General features: G+C 40.3%; 1 protein-coding gene across 1 annotated transcript; it reads right to left on the bottom strand.

Annotated features, from left to right (window-relative positions):
• Positions 1–938: 938 nt before the first annotated feature.
• On the bottom strand, positions 939–18,983 carry LOC127534459 (plexin-A1-like). Its single transcript, XM_051949682.1, has 4 exons — positions 18,969–18,983; positions 15,673–15,873; positions 1,843–1,939; positions 939–943 (listed from the first exon to the last, which is right to left on the bottom strand). Exons 1-4 carry the CDS (start codon positions 18,981–18,983, stop codon positions 939–941), a joined length of 318 nt encoding a protein of 105 aa, XP_051805642.1.
• Between the last annotated feature and the right edge of the window lie 7,339 nt (positions 18,984–26,322).

Here is a 26,322-nt window from a genome sequence, read left to right as displayed (position 1 = left end):
TCTCCTTCGTCTACTAGCTAAAAAGGTTATGCTTTTTCAAATATTCATTTCTCCTAGTTGGTTTTCTTTTTAGATTTGGTCTCAGGATAAGTACGTTTACACAGCAACTACATGTTTTAGTATTTTGTACACGGATCATTTGAAATTTGATGGGTGGGACGTGAAATGTCTTCCAATTCTGGAATGATCCATAAATGATAGTTGAGGCTGGTGAAACTCCTGAATGCCTGAAGGGAATTATATTTTAAATCTGGCACAAGCGTTCATTTGGACTCAAAGATGAACTGATTTTGGTGGTCAAAGGTCAAGAATCCTCTGACCTCACAAAATGCCTTTGGCCACAACTCAAGACCTCATAAACTAATTATGACTACATTTCTCACAAATGGAATAAAATGATGAAGTGATACAAGTTTATATCCATGAGGTCAAAGGTCAAGTTTGACAGATACAGACATAGATGTGAGATGGAGCCTTACTGGTTGGCAGAGGCATGAATTCATCTTTGTCTCACTGATAAATGAAAGAATATCCGGATTTGAGGAAGATGTTTTTAAATGCACAAAGAATGTCTTTGGGTTCCTCAGTGGGCTTTTGGCTGCATGTGGGCAGAGATGAAGCCTCCCATTTTGCTAATCTACATCATCAAAGGCCCATTAAGACTTTAATGTCAAGCTTGTGACATGTTTGTCAGACTAACCAAATGCTGAAACTACAACACTGAGATAGATTATTTACCAAACATGGGCCTGTGTTAATCAGTTATCAGATTAGAAAAATCCATCAAATCTGTAGTTTAATTTACAGTCGAGGATGCATCTATTTGATGCATTGAAAATGGGTTGATTTATGGTTGTTGTGACAGCTACAATACTTCTGTGAACCGCGAAACACACAATGTTTAATCTCCGGAGAGGAGAAAACCAGAAAGAGCCATTTTAAACTAAAACAACACAGGCACAGGAATAGGTCATGACAATAAGTAACTAATTTCCAAGCAATCTGCAAAATGGAACTGCATGTCTGACATCTATCAAAACGAGGTCAGATGCAACACAAAGAATGAGATTAGAATGTGCGATGCGAGTCATTTTAGGACTGAAAAAAATATATAAAAATATATAAAGGGCACATAGTGGGGAAAGGTTAGTTAATCTGACTCTGCACATGCATTTGGAGCAAAAGACTGTATGACACACTTGAGAGAAAGACTTGTATTATCTTGTGTAATGGGACGTCTAAAATCATTAGCCTCCACCACCCAATTATATTACATCTTATAAAGGAATTTAGAAATGGTATATTGTTTTCACACTTCATGCACAGAATAGCGATTAAAAATAATAAATGCCATCCTCATGTCGCTTTCTGTTTTTCTTTATCAGTCCCTTTATTCACATCTACCCCTGCCATTACATAGTGCATTTATCAACCTGTCATCCACCCATCGCTCTCGCTCTTCATCCTTTCCACTGCCTATTGGCTTTCTCAATTGTTTATCTTCCTCTCAAACATCCATCCCTATTAATTTCCGTGTTGGATTGTTTGTTTGTTATCATCACTATCCATCAATCACTCCCTCTGCTCCTCTTTTATCCCCGAGACAAGAATAGTGTTTCTGCGAACGGATGGTACACTTTCACCTTTCTCCCAGATGGCTGTCAGAAATGAAATTACACATTTCTTACGAAGAGGAAAAGCTGCTCACTGTTTGTTGCTTCGCGGAAAGTCATTACAGGCAAATAAACAAGGAGGGGCGACTCACATTTTGTGCGAGGCAACAAGGCTTGCGATACAGAACAGAGAAGGGGGGGATTGCAAAAAGAAAAGATCGTGATATACCTTGAATGTTGAATGGGTTGTCGATGACAAAGTTTCCATTCCAAACAACCGAGAGGTCAACCGGCAGGTCACTGATGTCGCCGCCCTCGTAGTCGTACTGCGACAGAGAGGGAAACAGAAAGACAAGAAACGTGAGAGAAATTGTTGATTTCATAATGGATTCAATGCAAATTGAGAATTGTATGGAGATATTGTTTCATTTGCATATGGATTCAACCCGACTTGTTCATTGCAGACAGCGATACAACCCCAGAACGCACGCATGCATAAATCCATATCCACCAAAACAGACATATTTCATAAATACACATAGAGAAATAACAGATGGGTTACAGTTGGATGGGCATGGGGGAATGGAGACGGGGATGAGGAGATGAGGAAAACGGGACGGAGGGAGAAAAGACAGGACAGTTGACGAGGGGAAAAACAGGGAGAAGGATGAGGAGAGGAGAGGCAGAGGGGGAGAGGTGGTCAGAGAGGTGAAGGGAGTCAGAAATGGAACAGTGGTGTGTGTGAGAGAGAGAGAGGAACTTATTCATTTACACATGAGCTAAGTGGTGGGATGAGGGTAAGGGAGAGATAAGATACGCAGCGGTGTAAGTGAAATTGGCATTTCCAATTTGCTCGCTGACACACTGGATTTGGTAGACGGGGCTCGACCATCCCATATGGGCAATGGGGCCTGAGACACACACACATGCACACACACACACACACACACACGATACAGTCTGAACTTTTCCCCACTCTACTCTGAAGTTGATCTGTTGTTGTTTTCCATGCACAGGTGGAAAAAGTTAACAACCCTTTTGTTTTTGAAAAATAGATTGTAATTTCTGTCAGAACCGCTTTAAGCAACTTTTCGTTCCGATTCAGGGAGTGTAACGACCTTATATCGCGCTGAAGTCTTTGGAGGAAGTCGAGGTAAGCAGTAAAGCACAAAACTTTGATACTGGAGACTCATTTAAAATGTGCATGAGCAGTTTTAAGATCGGTGTTCCTTTAAATATAAAAAAAAGAAATCACCGTTTGTTATTGTCTTCAAAAATTTATATGCCTGGACAAAAAAAAAAAGATGCACATGAGCATTACCTGATCTACCACTTATCTGATGAAAAATGCATTGTATTTAAACAATTTGCTCAAGGTTGGGTAAAAACTTCTGGAACGGTTAATCCTCTGAACACCAAAACCTAGCTGCAGGTTTGAAAGGGATTGAAAAAAATGTCAAAATTACGCATCATAGATTCTTATTCTGTAGAAACAAAGAATTATGGGATTTTTAATTTTCTGACGGTCCTTGAACTAATCATGTGTGACCTGTTGTACCACTGAAAAAATTAACCACATCTAAGCATTAAAAAAATTGACAATCCTTCCAAATTGCTATATTCCTCTATCTTATTTAAAAATGTACCAAACATAATCAGTTTGTTGGAACCGGATTCTGGAGTAAACAAAGAATTCTGTACTCTTCTCGGCAACTGTGAAGTAATTAGTGACTCTGCTACAACCAACAGTCATGTGAAAACACTTTCTTTTTTTTTTAATGACCAGTAATTTCTACTTCTAACAATGGTTGTGCTGTTTCCATGGAGGTGCAGAAATATATTGCAGTGAAATGAGTCCACAGTGAGTAAAAATGTGACAAGTGTGGGGGGAAAAAAAAGCTCAATAACTGCTTGGGCTTCAAAGACAAACAATGTATTTCAAACCACCGTAAAGTTCTTTTTCTGTGTTAAAACAACCCGACAGTGGTTCACCTTTGCATCTCAGGCTGCACTGTTTACAGCAAAGTGGATGACCAACTGACGCACACAACGGTTCAAAAGTTTAGGGTCACTTAGAAATGTCCTTATTTTTGAAATCAAATCTTTTTTTTTTTTAAACAAAGATAGCATTAATCTGAAATACAGTCTAGACATTTTTAATGTAGTAAATGACTATTCTAGCTGGAAACGGCTGATTTTTAATGGAATATCTGCATAGGAGTATAGAGGAACATTTCCAGCAACCATCACTCCTGTGTTCTAATGCTACATTGGGTTAGCTAATGGTGTTGAAAGGCTAATTGATTATTAGAAAACCTTTGCGCAATTATGTTAGCACATGAACAGAAGTGTGAGTTTTCAAGGAAAACATGAAATTGTCTGGGTGACTCCAAATTTTTGAACAGTAATGTATATATCATATATATGACATACCGATTTGATTGAGTTTTTGTCTAACATGAGAACAGAGCTCTTCTCTTCAAACAGTTCCTATTCTTCTCTCACTGGTGAATCTCAGTTGTGAAACCATGACATCGCATTTCCTTGTGCCAGTCAGGATGCATTTGAATGTGATGACAGTTGGTGTCATTACCTGATTTTTGTGTGTTAAACACTCAATAAATAATAGCCAACAACTGTTTTTTTTTATTATTCATTCGTTTTTGCTTTTTGAGTCATGAATCTTTTTGCATGCTTTTCTTCAGAATTTACCTGTCATAGCAATTTTATTTGCCAGTTTCCACATGTACAATCAGTGCAAAAGTGGAGGAACAGTTCATAACCACATAGTTTTTATTGCAGCTTTTAATTTGATGCCACACATGCATAAAAATGTGAGTTTTCATGGAAAGCATGAAATTGTCTGGGTGACCCAAAACTTTTGAACAGTAGTGCACATCTAAATCTTCATTAAAACAAAACATGGTATGGATAGATTCAGTTCAGCCTGACGATGGAATAAAGAGGCAAGTTGACAAAAAGAGGACAAGGAGAGACAGAAAAAAAGGAGACATTGTAAGCAGCCACAGTAGAAGGAATGTGGGATGTTCAGATCTCCATTTAGACAGTAAGATGATGAGATGAGCATTCTCCAATGAAACCACAGGACTCTGGCAGGTCAACAGCTCCACAGAAGAGGGATTCAACCAAAACGCTCTTTTACCACAAAGGAAAGGCTGATTGAGCTTCTTCCCTTCCTACTAGTTCAGTGTGACGCTGATCCATCACACTTGAGTTAGGCTGTTGACTTTATTAGCATCACTATTGCATCCCACTGGCTGCAGGCCTGTGTATGGCAGCCCAGTGAAACCACATTACCCACACACACACACAAGCCCACACTTTACTTCTGTTCTCTCTGCAGCGTGGCCCCCATTAAACTTTAAGGGCTTCAACTTGTCCGCCGCCACCAAAACACTGGGTGAGCTTGTTCTCTTGTCAGTCCCTGCCCACCCTGCTGCCCGCCACATCATGCTTTATTCATACTGTCACATGGCTTAAAACGCTGACACAAACCACACTGTGACACCGTGACACCCAGTCACACTGAGCATCACCCACTGTCTAACTCGCTTCCTGGGGGACACTCGGGAGTAACAGAAAAGTTGTAAGCTGATTTAATGCTGGAAAAATAAGAAAGGAAAAGGGAAGCGAGTCAAGAAAGGAGAAGCGGCAGACAGAAGCAGCAGAGGAGGGATTTTGGGACTACTTTAGAAATAAACTCCTTAGACAACAGGTATCACACAGAACTTGCAAAGCACAAAAAATTCTGGAACATCAAACTTTGATCTTGCAGTTATTGTTTTTTTTAAAAGAAAGAATCATGCTTGTGGCACTCGGGCACAGCTGTGCTTTGAGGTAAACGTTAATATCAGCCAATTGTACAGAGACTATGCTAATGCATTGAGGCTTGTCAGGTGATGCTCATTTTGCCGTTTGTTGCAATTTTTTACTGAACACAAAGTACAGCTTACACTGAAGGTAATGTAATTAGTTTTAAAGGTAAAGTACTGAACCACATGAAAGTTTGACCTACTAATGATTATTCAGGGGATCAACAGTAATGAGGATCATGGATGAGTGTCCCAGAATGCAGCAACACTGCAATGTGTGTAATGGTGTCACTGTATGAGAGTCATCCCACCCATCACATTTTAAATAATCCATGTGCAAAATACTAAAACATGCAGTTGTTGTGTAAATTTATTTGTTCTCAAACCAAATCTAAAAAAAAAAAAAAAAAAAGGAGAAAAGAATGTTTGAACGTATATTTAAAAAATGGTATTTTCTTTTGTCCCACTCCACTGATGACCAAATTGAATCTCAAAAAACAGTTAAAATGAAATTTAAATCCTTATTTTTTGGTATCATTTTTTTTTATTGATGTCTCTTGTAATTGTGGGAACACTATTTTTAATCAACATACTATTTTAAATAATTATTATTCATGGAACATGTGTCCCACCACAGCCCTGTCAGCATAACCACTTTAGCTGGTAGAAGAAGAAAACAGTGAGTCACATGGTACGCTGGAATTGACAAACAGTTTTCCAAAAGAATAGGTAGAGCAAAGCTATGTCCTCTCTTTTATTTTTCTGAATGACTTATTCTACCTCATGCAACCCCATTCTCAATATTATCAGGATTAGACTAATTATTTGTATTTTTTTCTTTACTTTTTTTCCATCAGTGAGTTTGTCCTCTTGGTCAGCAGTAACAGCTAGCTAAATATCTAACTTCTACTCGAGAGAAACGCTAACATTAGCATGGATTAGCAACCCTGGTACTCTGATTAGAGTAGGGTTAACAAACAACAAATAAAACATGGAACAAAAATGGTGCCACTGATGTGTTAGCTGAGCCAATCAAGCCTTGATAGGTTATTACCTATTTTTGATTATTGATAAATACGTAGCAGAAAATTGTGAAAGAGAAGGGTTTTTTTTCGTTACAAAATGTTGAAGCCTAAATGTCCTCCAATTCTGAAATGACCTACAAGGTGTGATGTAAAGTAAAAGCAGAATTACCTCAAACACATCATGTTTTTATTGGTGCTTGATACAGAAGTAAGACTTGCACAGTGCTCAAATTCCATGGCTACTCTACAAGAGAATTCTGTCTAATAGAATATTACTTTCTCTGACTGTTTGGTACAGTTATTTTCAACTTTATTTAAAATAGTTTATCGACATGCAGGCTCCACATGTTCACAGCAAAATGATTGAGGAACAGGAGAAACACACTAAAAAAGAGGACTTTGTGCACAGTGTCTTGCCAGTCATGTGGCCATTTAAATCAGCACCACAAAGCTCTGTATGATGAGGGCAAAGCAATAACTATCTTAGATGCCTTTGCCAGTGTTTCATTGTATGAGAAAGGCTCCAAATGGCAGTCAGAAACCACTCGAGTGGTAACTTCTCACCTCATTGAAAAACATGATCCGGTTGTTCGCCAAGAGGTCTTTAAAACTGTCATGCACCTATTTTTCTCAAGTTTCCATCCTAGCACTGTATGAAAAATGCAAAGCCCAAGTTCAAACAAAGCCGTTGCAAACGGAATACTATGCAGCTACAATGGACTTGTGGTCCAGCAGAACAACAGAGTTCCACATAAAGTCTAAGTGTTCACTTTTTCAATGAGAACTTTTAACTGACAGGTGGCTGTTTGTGTTTTTTCCAGCTGATAATAGATGTCAGAACACAGCAAAAGGGATGAGAAAACTGCTTGGGGCACTGATGAGTCTGTGTAATTGCAGATAATGTCATAAATATGGTGAAGGCTGCTGCCCTGAACAAGTGGACCAAGATGCAGTGCTTTGGACACAGATTGGATTTTACAGTTGGTAAGTTATAAACACGCTATATTTGCTAATCTGTTCTTTCCAAAACACAATAGATACTGCAGAAAAACACAGCAATCCATCCAGCAGCTCTTCAAACATTTCACACAAACCTACAAGCACCAACCTCATTGTGGCACAAAGGAAAACATGGGAGTCATTAAGGTCAATCCTCTGGAGATCATGAACATCTGTAAGCAATTTCATGACAAACCTTCCTATAATTGTAGAGATAATTCAGTCTGGACCAAAGTGGTGGACCTATTGACCAATGCTGTTGTCCTTAGAGGCATGCTGCTGCCTGGCTGAAGCCTTATTTAAAAAAAAACTAATGACGCCACATCAGGGGAGCATTCAGTGAAGCATCCCTTTAAGTGGACATGTTAATAATTAAACACAACGGCCTTGTGAGTCACCAGTTATTAGTCTGACCTCTGAAATTCAAAATTCTTCTCTAATGAGATCTAGAAGTACGGGTGGCACCTGATATTCGATGAGGCATTCTGCCGTACTGTAGGGTTCAGATTACAAGGACAAGGCCGTCGCCTATTCACTAAAAGTTCATCTGAGATTTTAATCAATAATGTGGTGATATATTGTCACCACATTGCAGCAAAATGTAGGTGCTCACAGTCTGTTATTGGATTTTCTTACTGAATGTACATGACGGTTCAAAAGTTTGGAGTCACCCAGGCAATTTCATGTTTTCCATGAAAACTCACTTTTATTCAAGTGCCAACATAACTGCACAAGGGATTTCCAACCACCAATTAGTCTTTCAACACCATTAGCTAACACGATGTAGCATTAGAACACAGGAGTGATGGTTGCTGGAAATGGTACTCTGTACCTCCTATGTGGATATTCCATTAAAAATCAGATGTTTCCAGCTAGAATAGTCATTTACCACATTAACAGTGCCCAGGCTGTATTTCTGGTCAATTTAATGTTATCTTAATTGGAAAAAAATGCCTTTCTTTTAAAAAGAAGGATAGTACTAAGTGACCCTAAACTTTTCAACCGTAGTGTTTGCTTTATTTTCATCCAGAACTCCCTTCCAACCTCCACGTCACTGTTAAGCAACTTTGCCTTAACCACTTTTCCTGAATGATTACTGTTCTTTCTTTCAGTGATTATTGAGATTATGTGTGTCAGCCATCTCACTCTGGGTTACATCTTGGGCCTCAGCGTCTAATTTTTCCCATTCTAGGCATTCTTCTGGTCTGCTGGAGGCTAGATGTTTGGATTTCTGTGCTGCGGATTTCCTACTTCATTAATTACAGCTATGTACACAAAGCTACAATTTCATCCAAAAGAAACAGATGAGGACTTCTGGCTGAGAAGTGTTTTCTTATCAAGCTGAGAGTTAAAGCTACTGACTCTTGCTGCAGCTTTGATGTCGGCGCCAGTGCTGTCACAAGCGCTGTACTGGTGGATCCCTGTAGGTTAAAGTTGCTCTCTCCCCACCAAGAGGCCCCTCTGCTGGCCTGCTGTCCTGACTTCCCTCCCTTGAGTGCCCAGAGCTGCTGGAGATGAGTAATCAGACTCATTACTGAAGCCTCTGGCCAGCTCCTTCATGCCACTGCATGTAATTAATCTACCTGAGAAAACTCACAGTGCAGCCCCCCCCTAGGGAGGAAGAGGAAGAGGAGAGGAGATGGTGAAGACAGGAAGAGGAGAAGAAAAAGAGGATGCATAGGAGAACATTGTTTTGGATGCAAGTGGAGGACAGCTAAAGAGCAGATAAGGGGAAAGTGAGAGGAGCAGCATTAGGAAAGGAGAAGAGGGGATTAGCAGGGACACGAGGACAGCAACGGGGGAGGCAAAGAGGGAAAAGAGGAGAGCCACTGAGAGCCGGTATGGGATGACAACTTGAGGAAAGGAAGAACAGGGAGAGAAAGTAAGAGAGAGAGAGAGAGAGAGAGAGAGAGAGAGAGAGAGAGAGAGAGAGAGAGAGAGAGAGAGAGAGAGAGAGAGAGAGAAGAGTACAAGGACAGCAGAAGGAAGGAGAGTTCAAGCAACGAGGAGATAAGGGAGAAGAGAGGCGTAGAGAGGAGGAGGGGCGAGGAGAGGGGACGAGGAAGGGAGGGGAGGTGACAAGAGTAGAAAAAAAGGAGAGGGAGGGGAGAGGAGGTGTAAAAAGTACAAGGTGAGCACAAAGCCGTCCCTGGCCTCATTACAGTAACACACCAGCCTGGCTCAGGTTCATTCGTTATCTGCTCCTGCACTCGTTTATTCTCTCGCTACATGAATCGTCTCCATGGACTGCATGTCTCCATGGATTGTATGAATAGATATGGCTGGTGGTGTGTGTGTGTGTGTGTGTGTGTGTGTGTGTGAGTGTCTGAGGAGCTGAAAACTGCCGATGTTAACAAAACAGAGCAGCTGGCTGGCGAGGGGGGTGTGGGGTAGAAGAACCGAGAGGTGTGTGCATATGTGTGCACGTCCATGTGCAGGTCACCCTCATGTAATTAGTCATGTTGAAGGATACCTGAGCGTGTGTTAAAAATACACTACTAGCACACACACACACACACACACGCTCACACATATATGTAAGGCCACTTCATCAGTTGGTTTGATTCTATTCAATCGGGCTTCATTAAATAAACAATTGTGCAAGTTTTGAGTCAGATTTCTTTCTCTGTCTTTTTTGCACCAAAGCAAATAGATACTGCAGCACAATAAATGGATGAGATTGGTAGTTCCCCAGCATTAACCCTCTGAACCCCAAACCTCACTGCTGGGTTTGAAAAGCATGTTATCTTTGAAAGGTCCCTACAATGACTTCATTTATCACAGCCAGAAGCTGTAAAAACAGAAAGAAATGTGGAATTTTCAGGTTTCATTGAAACAATCACGTGGGATGTGCTGTTCAGATGTAAGCCTAAAATTGTGACACTGCTTCAGTTATTATATATCTAAGTTGTAAAATGGAACCATTCCTTTCAGCACGAGCAACATCTGCAGGCACAAATGTTGAGTGCAGAGTTTTCCAGTTTTTGTAAAGCAAGTTTCTCCACTTTCAGTCATGGTTGAGTCATTTCCATAAAGGTGTGAGACTATATAATGCACTAAAAGGAGAGTCCACAGTGGGGGGAAAATGTGAGATGAGACAGACACTGCTTGGGGTTCAGAGGGTTAAGATTAGAGAAAGATTGCTGAATGAAAACTTCCACAACTTCAAACACGGTACAGTGCCCATTCAAACATTTGTTACTTCACCAAAAATGGAGATCAAATAAATACGAAATGCGAAACTGTAATTTCTAACTTTTAACCCTCCGTCTTATTCTTTAATTTTTAAATTGCTTATATGAGTACTAAACTAGCTAATTATTCATTTAACATATTATCATTTTTACTACATATTTTCATTGACTGCTCTGCCTTGTCTCTATGTCTTGCTTGTTTGTCAGTGCTGCATGTTTTAACTGTCAAAGCATCTTATGATTGGTGTTCTTAGGGCTGCTATATAAATAACCTTATTATTATTATTTGTATTACATTTATCTGACAGACACATTAAGACTTTACATGAAAAATATGAAGCTACCTGACATTGTCAGAATGAACTACCAGTAACAAATCAAATAGTTAAATCAAGGTTCACCTGGGCCACTTGTAATGTGCAACAGTGAAGGAACAAATTCTTTGGAATTATGAGTACTTCTATTGTCATGCTTGAGGCACACTTTGTTCATACTACTGATATTTTCAATGAGGCTTTTACTCATAATGATTCAAAATTCAGTTTAATTGTGATTATGCAACGCAAGATTGTATAACAAAATTTCAGGGGTAGTCCCTTTATGCTGCCTATTATTTAAAGAATAAACAATCATGCACTGAATAAGAGATTTTTATGAATTCTACATGGTGTAGCTCCCATGTCTGTGCTATATGCAGCTTGTTTGTTTAAGTCAGGAAAAGTCTAGACAACAGTCCCGTCTAGACCAATTTGTGGACTGTGGACATACAAGCACACATACTCTGTCATCTTTCCAAAATTTACTGCACTGCTCAGAAGTATGCCAGATGCATGCACTTACAGGGGGAATTTAATACACACACGCAGCATTTGATAGCCTATGTGTGTCAGTGTAATAAATCATGTAAAGCAGGTTGCTGGTTGTTGCTGATGCTACAGTCTCCGTCTGCTCCACATGATTAGGAAGAGGATCATGTGGAGAATCTCCATATGTCTGCTTCACGTTGGGCTTCCAAACCCCTGGGGAGGATGCGTGTGAGTGTGTGTGTGTGTTTGTCCTGGAACAAACCAGTAGGTATTCCCGCCGCTTGCCTGCGTCCTATCTGTGTGTGTCTGTGAGTGTTTGTGCACCGCTGTTTTCCTGTGAACATCCCAGCGTGCAGCAACGCATACTGTGGGTCCCTGGTGTATTTTAGTATGCAAGTTCAATGTTTCAGTGTTTGGTGAGGGGCTAAATAATGCACAAAGAGACAGTAAGATTGAATGGATGAGTGTACATCTACTGCTGGCTAATTTTCTCTGTGATTTATTACCCTCTGCTATCCCAGTCACATCCAGCTGTGATACATATACACACATTTCCCAGCTGAGAATACTAAGTACAATGGTAACCAGCGTGCAGGTTCTCCATCATAGATGGATGTTGTGTTTGTTGAGCCATTGTATTCATTTTTTCATTGAAAAAATATTATTCTATGAATTCCATTAACAAACGTACAAGAGAAGTGAGCACACCAGTGTGCAAAATCATGAAATTTTTAAATGAATCCAAACTATATCATCTATGAACACCTGCATGATTGCTAAGTTGGCAAGGAGAGTATTCCTTAAAAGCAATCAAAACTTTACACGGACTATAATTCAGGTTTCTGGAATTGATCATGTTGAGCATGAACTTGGTCAGGACTACCACAGTGAATGTATAATCCTGACAGTGAAGCACAGGGGTGTACATGTGATGACAGAGGGCAGCATGAGTGCAAAAGGTTTTGGAGAGAAGACATTTACTTTGATGATAATAATAACCATAATGCAACTAGTGAGAGATGACAATTTGGAAAGAAAAATACACGCGGCAACTGGCATTTTCCCATGACTTGTGTGGTTACTACAAAATGCATGACATGTTTTTGAACTTGAAAACATCCAATCAACGCATTTTTTATATGTTATAAAGTGATGTTGCACAGGTGAACTCATGTTTCTGTATTATACACACTACTGTTCGAAAGTTTGGGGTCACTTAGAAATCTCACTATTTTCCAAGAAAAAGCTGTTTCTTTTGATGAAGATAACATTAAATGAATCAGAAATACAGTCTGGACATTGTTAATGTGGTAAATGACTATTCTCGCTGGAAATGGCTGATTTTTAATGAAATATCTCCATAGGGGTACAGAGGAACATGTCCAGCAACCATCACTCCTGTGTTCTAATGCTACATTGTGTTAGCTGAAAAGTTAAATGATGATTAGAAAACACTTGTGCAATTATGTTAGCACATGAATGAAAGTGTGAGATTTCATGGAAAACATGAAATTGTTTGGGTGACCCCAAACTTTTGAATGGTAGAGTATGTGTGTGTATATATAATGACAAAAGACAAGTGAAGATGAAAAAGAATATTTACACATGGAAAAAAACTATAACACTAGTGTATGTTTAAGTTCCTAACATCATTAAAGCTGCACTAATAAATATTCTAAAATATATTAAAAAAATCTCCCAGCAGACTTCAGAGTCTTTCAGTCCATTGTTTGGTTTAAGGCCCTAAAACGTTACTGTTGTGTAGTTTTTTTCTTAACTGATATATTTATTTTACTGAAAAGTTGGTGGTATGTCAATATGCACGGTCACAAGTTTGTGACATAAAAACATGAAAAATCTGTGTCTGGATTGCTGTTTTAGCACAGATCTCCCAAACAGGTCAGAATGTGAAACAAGGCAGCATGGCTAACCTTTGGAGGGCTACAGCGCCTTGATTAGTTAATGTAATCTCCTCTTAAATACAGAAAAGATTTATCTGAAAGCCAGCATCGCACAGCTGAACCATTTTGTAACCAATCCCTATTGTCCCAAATGTCCTTCCCATCCTCTGCTGTTCTGCTTAATCTCAGGCGTTTCACTTTTCCACAGTTCATGATGTCCCCTTCTTTAGGCATCACTTTCTCAAACATGCCTGTCTTTTATATTCCAAATACATTCTCTCCCCATCTGTTTCGCCCTCATTTGTTTGTTTCCCCTCGTGTTGCTTGCCGAGCGTGGTCTTTCTTTATTCTTATTATTGTTCTTATTCCCTATTTCTACTTCCTCCATCGCGCTCTTTGTTGCATCGTCACTGTCTGTTCCGAATTCCCCTACCTTCTCTTTGGCTCTCTCTTTCTTTGTCTTTTTTTTTTTTTTTTGCTTCCTTCTTTTCCACTTGCCAGGCTTGTGTATGTGTGTCTCTGTTTGTGTATGCACGTGTGTGTGTGTGTGTGTGTGTGTTTGCCCGTCAGTCTACCACACCAGTGCAATTCATCATCATTTTATCTACAGCTCCCTTAATTGGATCCTATCACAGTCCCACCTGACGAGCGGAGAGGCGGGGGGGGATGTGGAGGGGTGGGGAGGAGGAGGCTTACTCGCTGTACCTAACGCTACTTGGATGTGTACACGTGGCTACACACAAAAACACACACACACTTCCTATGTCTGTCTAGCTTCATCAACAGCTGCAAAGTTGAATGGAGACCTGCGTACTTCCTACTTTTCCAGACTCCTGCAGAGATAACATTGGTATTTTGCGAAATGTTGAAGCGCACTGAGAAATGAAGCAATGAATGCGTATGCGTGTGTGTGTGTGTGTGTGTGTGCACCCATTCAGTTTTGCCAGTGAATCAGAGTTTTGCTGAGGAAGGTCTCTGTCCTCCAGCATCAGCAACTCTCGGCCGTAGTAGTGGTGTAGTAATGAATGTATTTGAGTGTATCAAACACTGGGGACGCAAACTGCACACCGCTATTTCCTGGAGTAAGTGCTGGTTTTGGAGATGTGGGAGGCTTTCCGAACAAACTTACGATCCAGCAGAGCGGAGGGAAAAAAAAAATCTCTGGTCTTCAAACATCTATAGGTATTGGTGTTAAAACGCCAATGATGGAAGTCACTTATGTCTAGGTCTCCCTATGCCCAAGGTATAGAGTGTCATTCAAGTAATTCAAGAGTAAAAGGCTTGTGCTTCAGGCTTGACATACAGCAATTATTATTTTTGCAGCTTGTTCTCTGTTCAATAAGCTTTTAGGCAGTCAGATCACTGCGGATAGATCCGTCAAAAACGTGTAAAAACAACCCAGAAAGGCAAATCTAAGAGAACATTTAATTGTACGAAGCAATTACAGAGACACAAGCAGCTAAATATGCACAAATTACCTTTCTAGATCACAAAGGAACGGTAGGAGCCATCATTATGATCCGGAATTCAGCTTCAATAATATGCCCCAGAACTATTTTTGTGTCACCATCAACATCAGAGGTAGAAAGACTTCCAGGATCATAGTGCTGAGGCTCAATCTTTCCCTTTGTGGGCAGAAAGTGGGCGGCTCGTCAGTTCAAAAACAGCAAGTGGTCGCAAATCAGTGATGTGTTTCGAGCGCAGTGGCGATGCAGAAGTAACTGAAATGACCCAGAGCTGCCGACAAGTGTGTGACAGGCTGAAGAAAAGGCAGCTGGTGAACCTGCCAAAGCCACACACTGGCTCCTGCTGCCTTTCAATGGCGAGGACTCGCTATTGGACCGATCACTGTGAGCGAGTTCTTCAGTGTACGCCTCGAATGTTAATCATATGTCTTGTTAAGTTAAGTCATAATTGGTGTCATTAAAATGCCTCCCCTCTGCTGCATGCCCTGATTGGAACTGAGGAAATTACCATTGCTGAAATGGTCGCTCCTTATTAGTGGTGGCAGTTTGACTGAGAGTTGAGAGGCAGGAATGAGGAATGGGAATGAGGAGAGGCTGGCTTTGTGACAGTCAGCCTCTGTGGTCATGTGCCACACCAGTCCAAGTATTGTAAAACTGCAGAGAGGGATCTTTAGAGCCTCCTAATGGTTAAACTCGCACGGCTGTCTGCAATGGGGCACCTGCTGAAACAGCTGGGGTTGCAGAGGATTTCACCTCTGCGAGCCGCTGCAATTCAACAGCGAGGCCGATGCAGCTGTGAATGTGTGTGGACCGTGTGTGTGTTTTTTATTCTTACTGAAGTCTTCTGACACTGTATGCTGGAGCTGTTGAACCTCAGAGCTGGGACGCTGTGTGTGTTGCCCTGGATGTGAAAGATGCACTCGTAGTTCCTCTGTCCGGACTGAGGCTGGGGCAGGTTCTGGGCCAGCAGAGTGATCGGCCTCATAACTCCAGCAGGGATGTAGATCTGGGTGGAGGGCAGGATCTGAGGACACTCCTGGAGACGAGAGAAATGAGAGAAAAGAGATTGAGATGTGACTAGAAAAGATAGCAGAATATCTTACTGGGATGGATGGATTTTTCAGGCGATATAACGTTTAGAGACAGAGTAATAGTAAGATCTAATACAATTCAAGATATATTATCATGGCTATTTGTTCTAATGGACATGGCATAATTGTCAATTACATGTGGCACCAAATGTGTTTGGCATCCCAATGTGACACAACTCCTTTATGTCCACAATTATGAATCCTTTTCTTTTTCATCCCAAAGGCATCCAACCACAGTGGACACTATTATACACGCATTCCAGCTTCCTTTGTGCTCATGCTTAAATCAACCAGCCTAAAACCTCCACTTAGAAATTATCAACACTCTTGAGGATCAACTCTTCCCTTTTCATGAAATACTGGATATTGAATGTGGCAGTTACTTGTCACAAAGAGTACATGCCATTTTGGAATTAATCCCTTCCCCATATTAAAGAGGCTTTTATGGATATTAGGCATGTTTTTGCCTAAAAGAATCCACCAAAGGATATTCTAATTCTTCCTGCATGGACAAAATTGAGAGCCCAAGGCAGTGTCTCTGAGGAATACGGACAGCACTAATTCTACCCGGCTGCACTGTCAAACAGCTACAGTCTAACAGATTAGAGAGGGAGATGACCGAGAGTTCAGCACTTTCCATTCAGCCGCTTCTCGCTGCTCTTCAATCAATAAAAATTTGGCGAGAACAGTAGCTTTGCACCATGCTAATTGAAGCAAATTGAAATGTCTAAGCGGTTTTTCAGCCTTAAGTAAATCAAAAGACAATATGCAGCTGTCAGCCGGATATCCATGTTACATCACTGCTCACCGCACTGCTCTAGAAAGAATGCTGTATTTTAAACTGTGTTTATCTGCTTCAATACATGAAATTCAGTTACATCATATCTGTGCGTATAAGGACTGCAACTGTTTAATTTATCTCCAAGCCATATGCTCTATCGGCATGTTGACTTCACGTCTAAACGAAAAGGAGGAAGTACGCAATCAAACCGCTTTTCTTTACTGGAAAAGCAGAAGTGATTTACCGGATTTATTCCTCTAAGGTGCTGAAAATATCATTTGCAGGAAAGTCCAAACAATATCAAATCTCACTAAAAGAGATTTAAGACAGTCTCTGTGGAGTAAGTGAGAAAAAGGTGCCACTGCGACATCATAAAATCTGTAATTACCACTTAACTAGTTAGATCCACTAGCATGCGTTTGGTATTCATCTGGAGAAGCGATAAGCAATCATAAAGGCCATACAAATATCAAACTAAAATTTCTAAATTAAATCATATTCCCCACTTTAGGCACCATCAAGCAAACTATAATTTTCTTATTAGGATAACGAACGTTCATATCCGCAGTGATAAATCAGTGGGAACTTCATACTATTTAATCAGGGATGAATAGCTAAAGTTAAACCATAGCAGCAGCCTCGTACTCTGTAGAGTAATCTCAATATGAGTTTGCTCAGTGCCGAGGCGCCGTCTAATGGAACACCGGTAATGACTTGCAGATTGGCCTGGGAATGGCAGAGAGGACATGGAGGGTGGGGGAGAGGTTTGGACATAATGGCACCCAGAGAGTCTTCGGCTCCCTTCCCAAAACACAGTTCACTCCCACAGCCAGAACTCGCTGCATCGACAATGTAAGGGACAGTTGAAACAGCAGCAATGTGAATATTTGGGGATTATATATAAAATAGGGTCTTTTGTATCTATTATCCAACATATCTTCAGCACATTCTGCAACTTTTCTGTTGCTTAATACGAAACGAAAACCTGCACTGCTCTCATTTTCCATGACAAAGCTACAAGAGAACTAATTTAGTGAACAGAATTTACTCCAGCTGAAGGGTTCTTGGATGCACAGAATTTGTTTTTAGAATTTTATTTAAAAGACAGAGTGCAGGGTCCACGTGTCCACGGCAAAATGAGTGATGGACAGGAGAGAACGCTGACAATTTAGTAGCAAAAAAGCAACATCAGTTGTAGGGTTGGACAATTAATGGAATATTATTATTTATTTTGCTTCTCACAAACAAATGACCACAATGTGATAATAAAGTTTAAAATGCTCCATAGAAAACAGATCATGTCGATTAAATTATCTGGTTCCAGACATTAGCATGCTTTACGTCACTCTTTTAAAGTAGCTTTTGGTCAACATGGAGCAACATGCGAGTGAAAGCAGGATTCTATCTATTTTAAATAAAGTGTAAAAGCAAACACCAAACCCTAAAATCAATTAATAATTGTGCAAAATGGCTCGAGTAAGTTGTATAGAAATAGGCCAGCTACAGAAGGGATGGTGTATTCTATCTGCAGATTCAGTTGTTGCTACCGTGAGTCACCACGACTCATTTGTCGGGTCACCTAAATCAGCATCACAAAGCTGGGGCTGAATGTCAACCAACGTAAACAACTATTTTGGATGCTTTTACCAGTGTTACACCATATGAGAAAGGTTCCAAATGCTTCACACTGAAAACAAAGGTCTCCACAGTTAAAGGTCATTTTCCACCGTTTTGTAAAGCATTTTCTTAATTTTCCATGCAGATGCACTTCACTATAAAATGAGTCAGATCATTCTAAAATAATTATTTCTTTCTGGCATTTTTCAATATCTCTCTACGCTATATGCAGTGTGATGTATGGCTCTGAGCTCATTGTTTTGGTTTTCAAGCCTCCATCCTACACTCAAATCAACTTTTTTATCCAGCTGCAGCAGTTATTCGCCATTTGGAGCGAAACATTTGATTCAGATCTATGTATCGTTGTAATCCTTATGTAATCTATGCATTGTTTACATTTGACAGGATTGTGCAAAATGCTAACATTTGCACAAAAAAATTACCTTTTCAACTATTTCTTTTTTATTTGACTTAATTTTTAATTTTATTCCATTTAATTTACTGTAATTTTATTTATTTTTCAGTTGTGTGAAGGGAATTCACAAAATAAGAATTTCATTACTCAGGGTAACCGCTGTGTTTTTGCTGTGGACGCAACAATAAAGTGAATCTTGAAATCTGTGTAGGCTACCAGATCTTTACAATAGGTGAGACCATGAGGCCACTTGGGGGCAGCAGAACAAGAACAACCAGTGCGGCGCGAAAGTTGTTCATGGATTCAATTCAACGAATCTGCGCTTATGTTAGACTAGACAAATATGTCTTGGTCTGCTTAGGAACACAGTTGGGGAATATGAAAGCTCGTGCTTGTAAGAAGACAAGACGGAGACGGAAAGGGAGGCGGAAAGAAAAGACGAGATCAAATTAACACCAGTAAGCCTGATGAAGCACACTGTCAATTAGTGAGGCTGACATTAAAATATGAAGTATTTATAGATGGTGACAGACTGCTAATGCACACTTTCTATCCTACAATAAAATGAGAAAACAGGATTAAAAAATCCCACAGGAAGAAAAAAAGTAAACAGTGTGTGTTTGAAAACTAGACAGAGTTTGAATTAAGAGTAATTGTTAATGTCAAGGACCACAATCAGACATCTGCTCCACACACACACACACACACAGAGCCACTTCACATCTGCGCCTCCCTGCTCCCCATTCTGGTCTCTATTGTTTTTAACAAGACACACACACATTATGCTAAGGTCTGACCGTTAATGCTGATGCATCAGCCATGATAAAAAGCACAACATTCCTCTGAAGAACACGGTAATTTACACACAAATGTATGCTTCAACACGCACACACACAGAGGCTTCCCCACACCGGGCCTACATAGTACAAAGACACACAATTGCACGAACCCATGAAGGCAAAAGAGATGAAAACGCACAAAAGAGGGAGGGAGGGAGGGAACAAAAGGTTCGGGAGGAGAGGATTGTGGGAGCTGTTTCATTAGGAGTGGTGACAGGTGTCAGAGCTGAGTCTGCATCAGATAGTGGAGCAGTTCTACACAATGAGACACAACAATCTCTTTACCTGGGGGATTCCTCTAATCCCTCTCTTTTGCTCCTCTCTTTTCTTTTTCTTCTGTCGCTCACACTTGATCTTTTTTACATTCTGTGTGGCTTTCTTGTTTTCTCCTCTCTCATTGTCGTCTTGTTTTTAAACCTTTATTCTTTCTGCCAGGATAACAAGTCAACTGTAGATACATCGGACTCTATTTTTGTTTATCCAGACATGACATTCTTCATATCCATACGGCCCCATGTGTGGATGTTTCCTAGACGTGGCTTATGGTTTATCGGCGGCCACGTAACATCTACAGAAATGCCTTGTTTAGATCTAAATTAACTGCACTGTGAGTCAAGGATGAACAGTGATGCAGAGGATGAGTAGTGATAAACCACTGGATAAGAAAGGGTGAGAGAGGTGAACCGAGAAGCGAGGAGATGAGGAGGCGAATCGAGGTCTTGGGAGCCATACACTTGTTTATTAAAGTGGGGGATGAGAGTCAAGGAGGTCAAGTTCCCAACAGAGCGAGGCAAGGGTGGAGCTCTGCAACATGGGAGTCATGCACGACGCTTATATCTCTGCAAACTAATTCCCAGACGAGGACTACAGATGCACAGACGCTATTACATTGAGAGAGAAAATACACAGAATAGACCTACAAGCAGAACACACACACATTTTTTCTCTCCTGCTCTTGTTCACACACATTCATAGCAATCCGAAGTTAAATCTTGCCCTCTGGCTCTATGCAGTAAGCTTCTGCTTAGGCCTGTGGAGTGTTTAACAGTAGCCTTGGGGCCAAATACACGGATACTGTGATCAAAGGTGGGAAGGTAAGCCTTCAGAAAAAAAACAAAAAAAACAAGTTGGTCTAACTTCCTCTTCCATACTGCCAGTGTGAAATCTCTTACAGGTTTCTGTTTCTTGTCTAAGAGATGTTGACTAGATTTTGGGGGAAAAAAAACATGATTTTCTGTTAGTTTTCCCGACTTGAATTGTAAAGAGGGGAAAAACACATGGGTATGCTCCAAATTCATTCTATGAAAACACTCATTTAGAATTTTTTTTAAGTATATAGTTTTGGGATGTATACTACCGTTTAAAAGTTTGCAGTCACTTACAAATGTCCTTATTTTTGAAACAAAAGCATTTTTTTTTCAATGACAATAACATTAAATGAATCAGAAACACAATCTGGACATTGTTAATGCGGTAAATGACTACTGTAGCTGGAAACAGCTGATTTCTAATGGAATATCTACACTGGGGTATATAGGAACATTTCCAGTAACCATCACTCCTGTGTTCTAACGTTACATTGTGTTAGCGAATGGTGTTGACAGGCTAATTGATGATTAGAAAACCTTTGTGCAATTATGTTAGCACATGAATAAAAGTGTGAGTTTTCAAAGAAAACATAAAATTGCCTGGTGATCCAAAATTTTTGAACGGTAGTGCATATAGAGAACCTGAACTGTATAAACATGATGACTACCTCTGTGTTAAATTGCTGCTATCAAAACCACAAAAAGTTCATCTGCACAACATCATCCAATGGGAAACTCAGTACAGTATTCAAGTTCTGCACTACAACACTTGCTGAGATGACTGGGACCACAATATACTTTCATCAACAGTTAAGCATGAAGAAAGGTAACCTAATTGTACATGATGCAAATAATTTCATTTCTATAATTTCCTCACTTACGCCCAAAGACATTTTGCTAATTGCAGTCATACATATTAGCTACCTATGTATATTACATACTGTATGTTTTAGGGTACCACTTTCAGAGGTGCAGTGCAACAGCAGTGTAGAACTTGCATCTTGGTCTCGCCCTGCTTTGATTTTGGTTTTGACTTGTTGTCCACCTCTCAAAGCTTGGTCGTAGCAGATATTGGTCTTCATCCTGACATGGTCTCAGTTTACGTGGTGTTGACTACAACACCAATCTCATGGTCCAGGTATTGTGCTGACTCACTCATAGGACTCACTGGGATACTTCTGGTCTCCCCCTTCTGGCAGCAAATACACGCACACTAGTGGTGTATGTTCATGATGTATACCTCACTGTTGATTGCTTTTGTTTTCAGACTGTAATCCTTCTCTGAATCCTCAGTTTCCTCCATCTGGAGCAACAGAAACAGTTCTTTGTATACTTTCTAGGTTTTTCCATCATAAGCTTCATTCTACTCCTGTTCACAATAGCCTACTCCTTAGCTCTGGCAATCATTGCTGGTTAACGTAACACACATCTCTATCAGTGAGCCAGCATGGGGAAGCTGTTATAGTAAGCAGTTTGGGTTGTTTTAAGACTATACAACAAACATATGGATTCAAGACAGCAGTGTTTTAGCAGTTTGTCTTGGACAGTTAGCTCACAAAACTGATGATCTCATAAATGAGGAAAATGTCTTTCGCACATCTCAACAACTGCACATCTGATCTATTTCCAACATGATGACTATAGCACCGGTGACCTAAGTAAAGGCAGTGTCAAGTTTGAAGTAGATCGCATGAACTTTGAAAGTCTTTTCGGGGTCCTCAGCCTGGCCTTTGTCTGCCTGTGGGTAGAGCCTAAGTCATACCTGTTGCTAGGCAACATCATTACCAAAAGCAGGAATCTCGAATGTTGTCTGAAGAATCAGAGTGTAACCAATGACAAAGGCACCACACTGGTATGATCAAAGACGCAAGTTTGAGCTGTGGTTGTTTTATTCAAAGTTTTGTTCATTTTCCAAAGGCTCAGTTGCAGACAAGTTTTCCTGTCAATCAAACTCCACTGTCAATTTTCAGTCTCTCATCCTCAGTTTCCTCTTCTGTGCTCTATGCATCTTCCTAACATCTAATTCTCCGTTCTTCCCTCTGCTTTCAACCTGATCTGCACTTTATAACTGTGATGAAGCTTATAGTCATGAACTTCAAATGTCTAGGATGCTCTGCTGCATTTTCATATTGACTTTTTCTCTCCCCCACAGCCCCCCTTTCACCACTCGCTTGTCCTTTCTCTTTCCCCATACTCTCTCATCCTCACCCTGTCTCCTTCACAATCCACTGGCTGCTGAGACGATGTTTTAGGGGTTAGATACTTGTAACACCGAACAGGCCATTCAAACAGAGGAGCATGAGAAGGAGAACGAAAAGAATGAGAAATTATATCACACATGTTTCTAAAGCTTAACATACTTGAATCTTTGCCATCTTTAAAGCAAAGAACCACTTTTATTTATGCATGAATGAGTAACAGAAAAAAACAAAACAAAAACATTAATATAATTTATATTTAGCTGTGGCACATTTAAAGTCGTCATATATTTTGTTACTTTCTTTCCTTCACGCCTAATTGCTTCTTATCAGGATGGAGACATTACATGATGTCAGAGATGAGGCGAGATCCCCGATTGGCTGCTGGCTGTCACCAATGAGGCCCTTTCACTGAGGCGCAGACAACCTCCGAGTATGATGGATGAGGGAGTCGGTGTGTGTTTGTCTATGTGTGCGAGTGTCAGGGGGGGTCACCACAGTGTAGAGGGTCCCAACGGATTAGCGTTACAGTCCAATGAAGCATTTCAGAAAAGAGGGGGCGAGACCCCATCGACCAGTACTCTCACAGAGAGCGAGAGAGAGAAAGAAAGAAAAGGACCTGATATGATGACCACGCGTCCCAGGAGAGAGAGCGGAAGAGTCGACTGTTGAGCACTGTCTCAGTTTTAGACACTAATACAGTTATATCCTTAGAGAGTACGTCTAACAGAAAGTAACACGCTCGCACAGCAGATGGGCAATGGATCATACCAGTAATCCCAATAGATCTCTCCATTCAATCAACATACAGACAGTTATTAAGGCTGTAAAAACACAGATCTCCAACTATTTTCTCCATTCAGACAACTCTTCTAACCATCTCAATCTATTCGTCTTATTTTTTCATTAACAAGTTTGTATTTATTTCTCAGCGCCTGAGTCGTAGCAGATGAAGACGAGTGAAAATGGAGTGAGGCAGCTTCATCAGTGCATACATCACAGCATCCTGCTATTTCTGCTGGAGTCAGAGAGCACGCGATACAATGAGAGACCTGTACTGACTGCTGTAGATCTCTTTATATAAAAACCCAACAAGGGAGGTCAAATGAAGGCCAGACATAAACTGATATCTATCAGCGCAGCAGCCGCACTATGATTCTCTCGTGGGCATCGTTGCTTCAGAATTATAATGTCTGATATGCGGATTGTGTACGGCTCATAGACAGTCTGGTTTAGTATGTACATGAATATGTGCAACAGTGTTTCCTCTCCTGTCTGCATTGTAAGAATCCTTGGCCTCTGCCGGCCCTTTTGACAAAGGCTAATGGAAATATGTCTCTACAGTCCAGGAATGGTCAAATATTAGCCCTCTCTGATGAATGTTTATGTATCGTTGCTGCTAAATGTCCATACTATGGCATTCTTGCATTGTATTTCCTTGAGATCAGTCATAACTCAAATACTCACTGACACACTCTTGCTTCTTTTCATGTTTTATAATTCCAAAAAAATCCACAAACATAAAATCCTTTCTCATGCACATGAGGATGCTTAACAGAAATTACATACTAGAGATAAGAGTATTTAGTTAATGAAGCTTCCATGATTTTAGTGATCAACATTTTTTCTGTTAATCCTGTGGGAAGCACACGAAAGTTGGTATTAGGCAAAAAGAGAAGCCGCAAAGAATAATTTACTTTATGAGACTGCTTTGTCTTTTCAACACCCAAATCATATCCCTCATCCCGGATCGCTGTGGATCTTGTAAGATGAAAGAAGACAGAGCCTCCTGGGGCATTTAAGTTATGTCCCTGATTCAATAATTACCTTCTTTCAGCTCTGTTTGTGGTCTCCGCCAACACCCCAGGGAAATATCTGGGTCTTTAGCTGCTAAATGCTCCAATATGTTCAAAAGCTAGTCACTAACTGTGACGCTCTGCTGTTTGGTGCTTTAAAGATAGTGTAAAGTGTGTTTTTAAGATTTGGGTGAGTTTCCTTTCACTGAAAATAGCAGCATTTTGCACCACAATAAAAAGAGAACAGTAAGAGTAATCCTAAGTAGCAAAACTGTGGGCTGGTCATCTAAAAAAGTAGCTGAAACTTATTATAACGACTTTAAAACTGAGCAGAGCCACAATTGCAGGTAATAATTCTCTCACGAGTGACCCCTTTCACACTGCCACGCTATTATAAAAACATCAATTGCAACTACTTGAAAGAAAAGACCTTCCTCTGTCGGTGTAATTTGTGAATTTTCTTACTTTAAACCTGGTTAATGCATTTTTTCCCCTCCATAAAAGTGACAGAAAACACTGCATACTATCTGGTGAATTTACATTTTCAGCAATGTTCCTGTACGGAACTCTATTAATCAGTCAGTCAGAGAAATTTAAAGGCTTCTTGAGAGATCCCAAGCTATGTTTTGTAGTGTAACAAATCTTAAAAAAAGATCCAGCCATTTGCTATTCAAAATGATGAGGAAATGCAAAAAAAAAAAAGAGAGAGAAAAAAAATCTACATTTCCAAAGCTATTGTAGCCATTTGTGAAGTTTTACAAATCATACTATGTGCTATGGCTACCGGCAAAATAGCTCTACTACCCTGACTGTATAGAGTTCTTCATCACACGTCTCCATTAGAATAGCAGTGCCCTGTGCGCTATCTCTGATGACCAAGTGTGATTGTGTGTCTATTTGGATGCTATCAGGTCTGGATGGTCAAAGAGGAGGATGTAGACGATAAGCATCAGCTAGTGGATCAATAGGAACCTCTAAAAATACACAATCTGCTTGTGAGTGTGTGTGTGTATTTCTGCGGGTGACAGAGTAGATACATGACAGATAACAAGAAGCTCTTCAGGATGGCCTCACTAAGAGCAGCGCTGTGTTCTCGTTTTTTTTTTTTTTTTTTTCTTTCTTTTGCAAGCCCGCAGGATCAAAATTTGATGAATTTTGTTTCATCGTACGAGTGGAAAATGACAAAGTGCTCCTTGTCATGTGGGAACCAACCAAAAACAGACTCGCAACCCATTTTAGACCATGACCCAGTGAATAATAAGAGATTTCTGTGACCCACCTAAGAATCAGCCAACCTTTCAAGGTCAGTATAAAAGCCAATGAAAAATGTACCAACTTTCCTATCGTGCACAAACTGATTCCCTTCATTAGTCTTGGAAGAAGTGAATGAGTTTCTTTATCCCGAAGCGGCTAGGTCAAAAAAGTTTAAGGAATACACAGCACGGCAAACTTCACAACAAAAGACACCACAGTATCTAGTATGCAGATTGACTGGGGCCAAAAAACTTTTGAAAGCAATCGCTCCCCTTTGCGAGACCTGTTTTATCTTTTATTCTAGATTTGCGACTCATCCCCTGTGCTTCATTCCAACAAGACAACTTTTCATCTATTTTGCTCAAATGAACAGATTCCTCAGTGGCAGTCTAAGGTGGAAGGGAGC

This window comes from Acanthochromis polyacanthus, chromosome 6 (genome assembly GCF_021347895.1).
Source record: "Acanthochromis polyacanthus isolate Apoly-LR-REF ecotype Palm Island chromosome 6, KAUST_Apoly_ChrSc, whole genome shotgun sequence".
Classification (NCBI taxonomy): domain Eukaryota; kingdom Metazoa; phylum Chordata; class Actinopteri; family Pomacentridae; genus Acanthochromis; species Acanthochromis polyacanthus.
This window is presented reverse-complemented; position numbering and strand designations above follow the sequence as displayed.

Bases quoted from the DNA above. Each gene is read 5' to 3' on its own strand.
- LOC127534459 (XM_051949682.1), bottom strand. The intron at 1,940-15,672 runs GTAAGAATAAAA...TCTCTGTCGCAG, and splicing joins TACAGTGTCAGAAGACTTCA to TACGACTACGAGGGCGGCGA.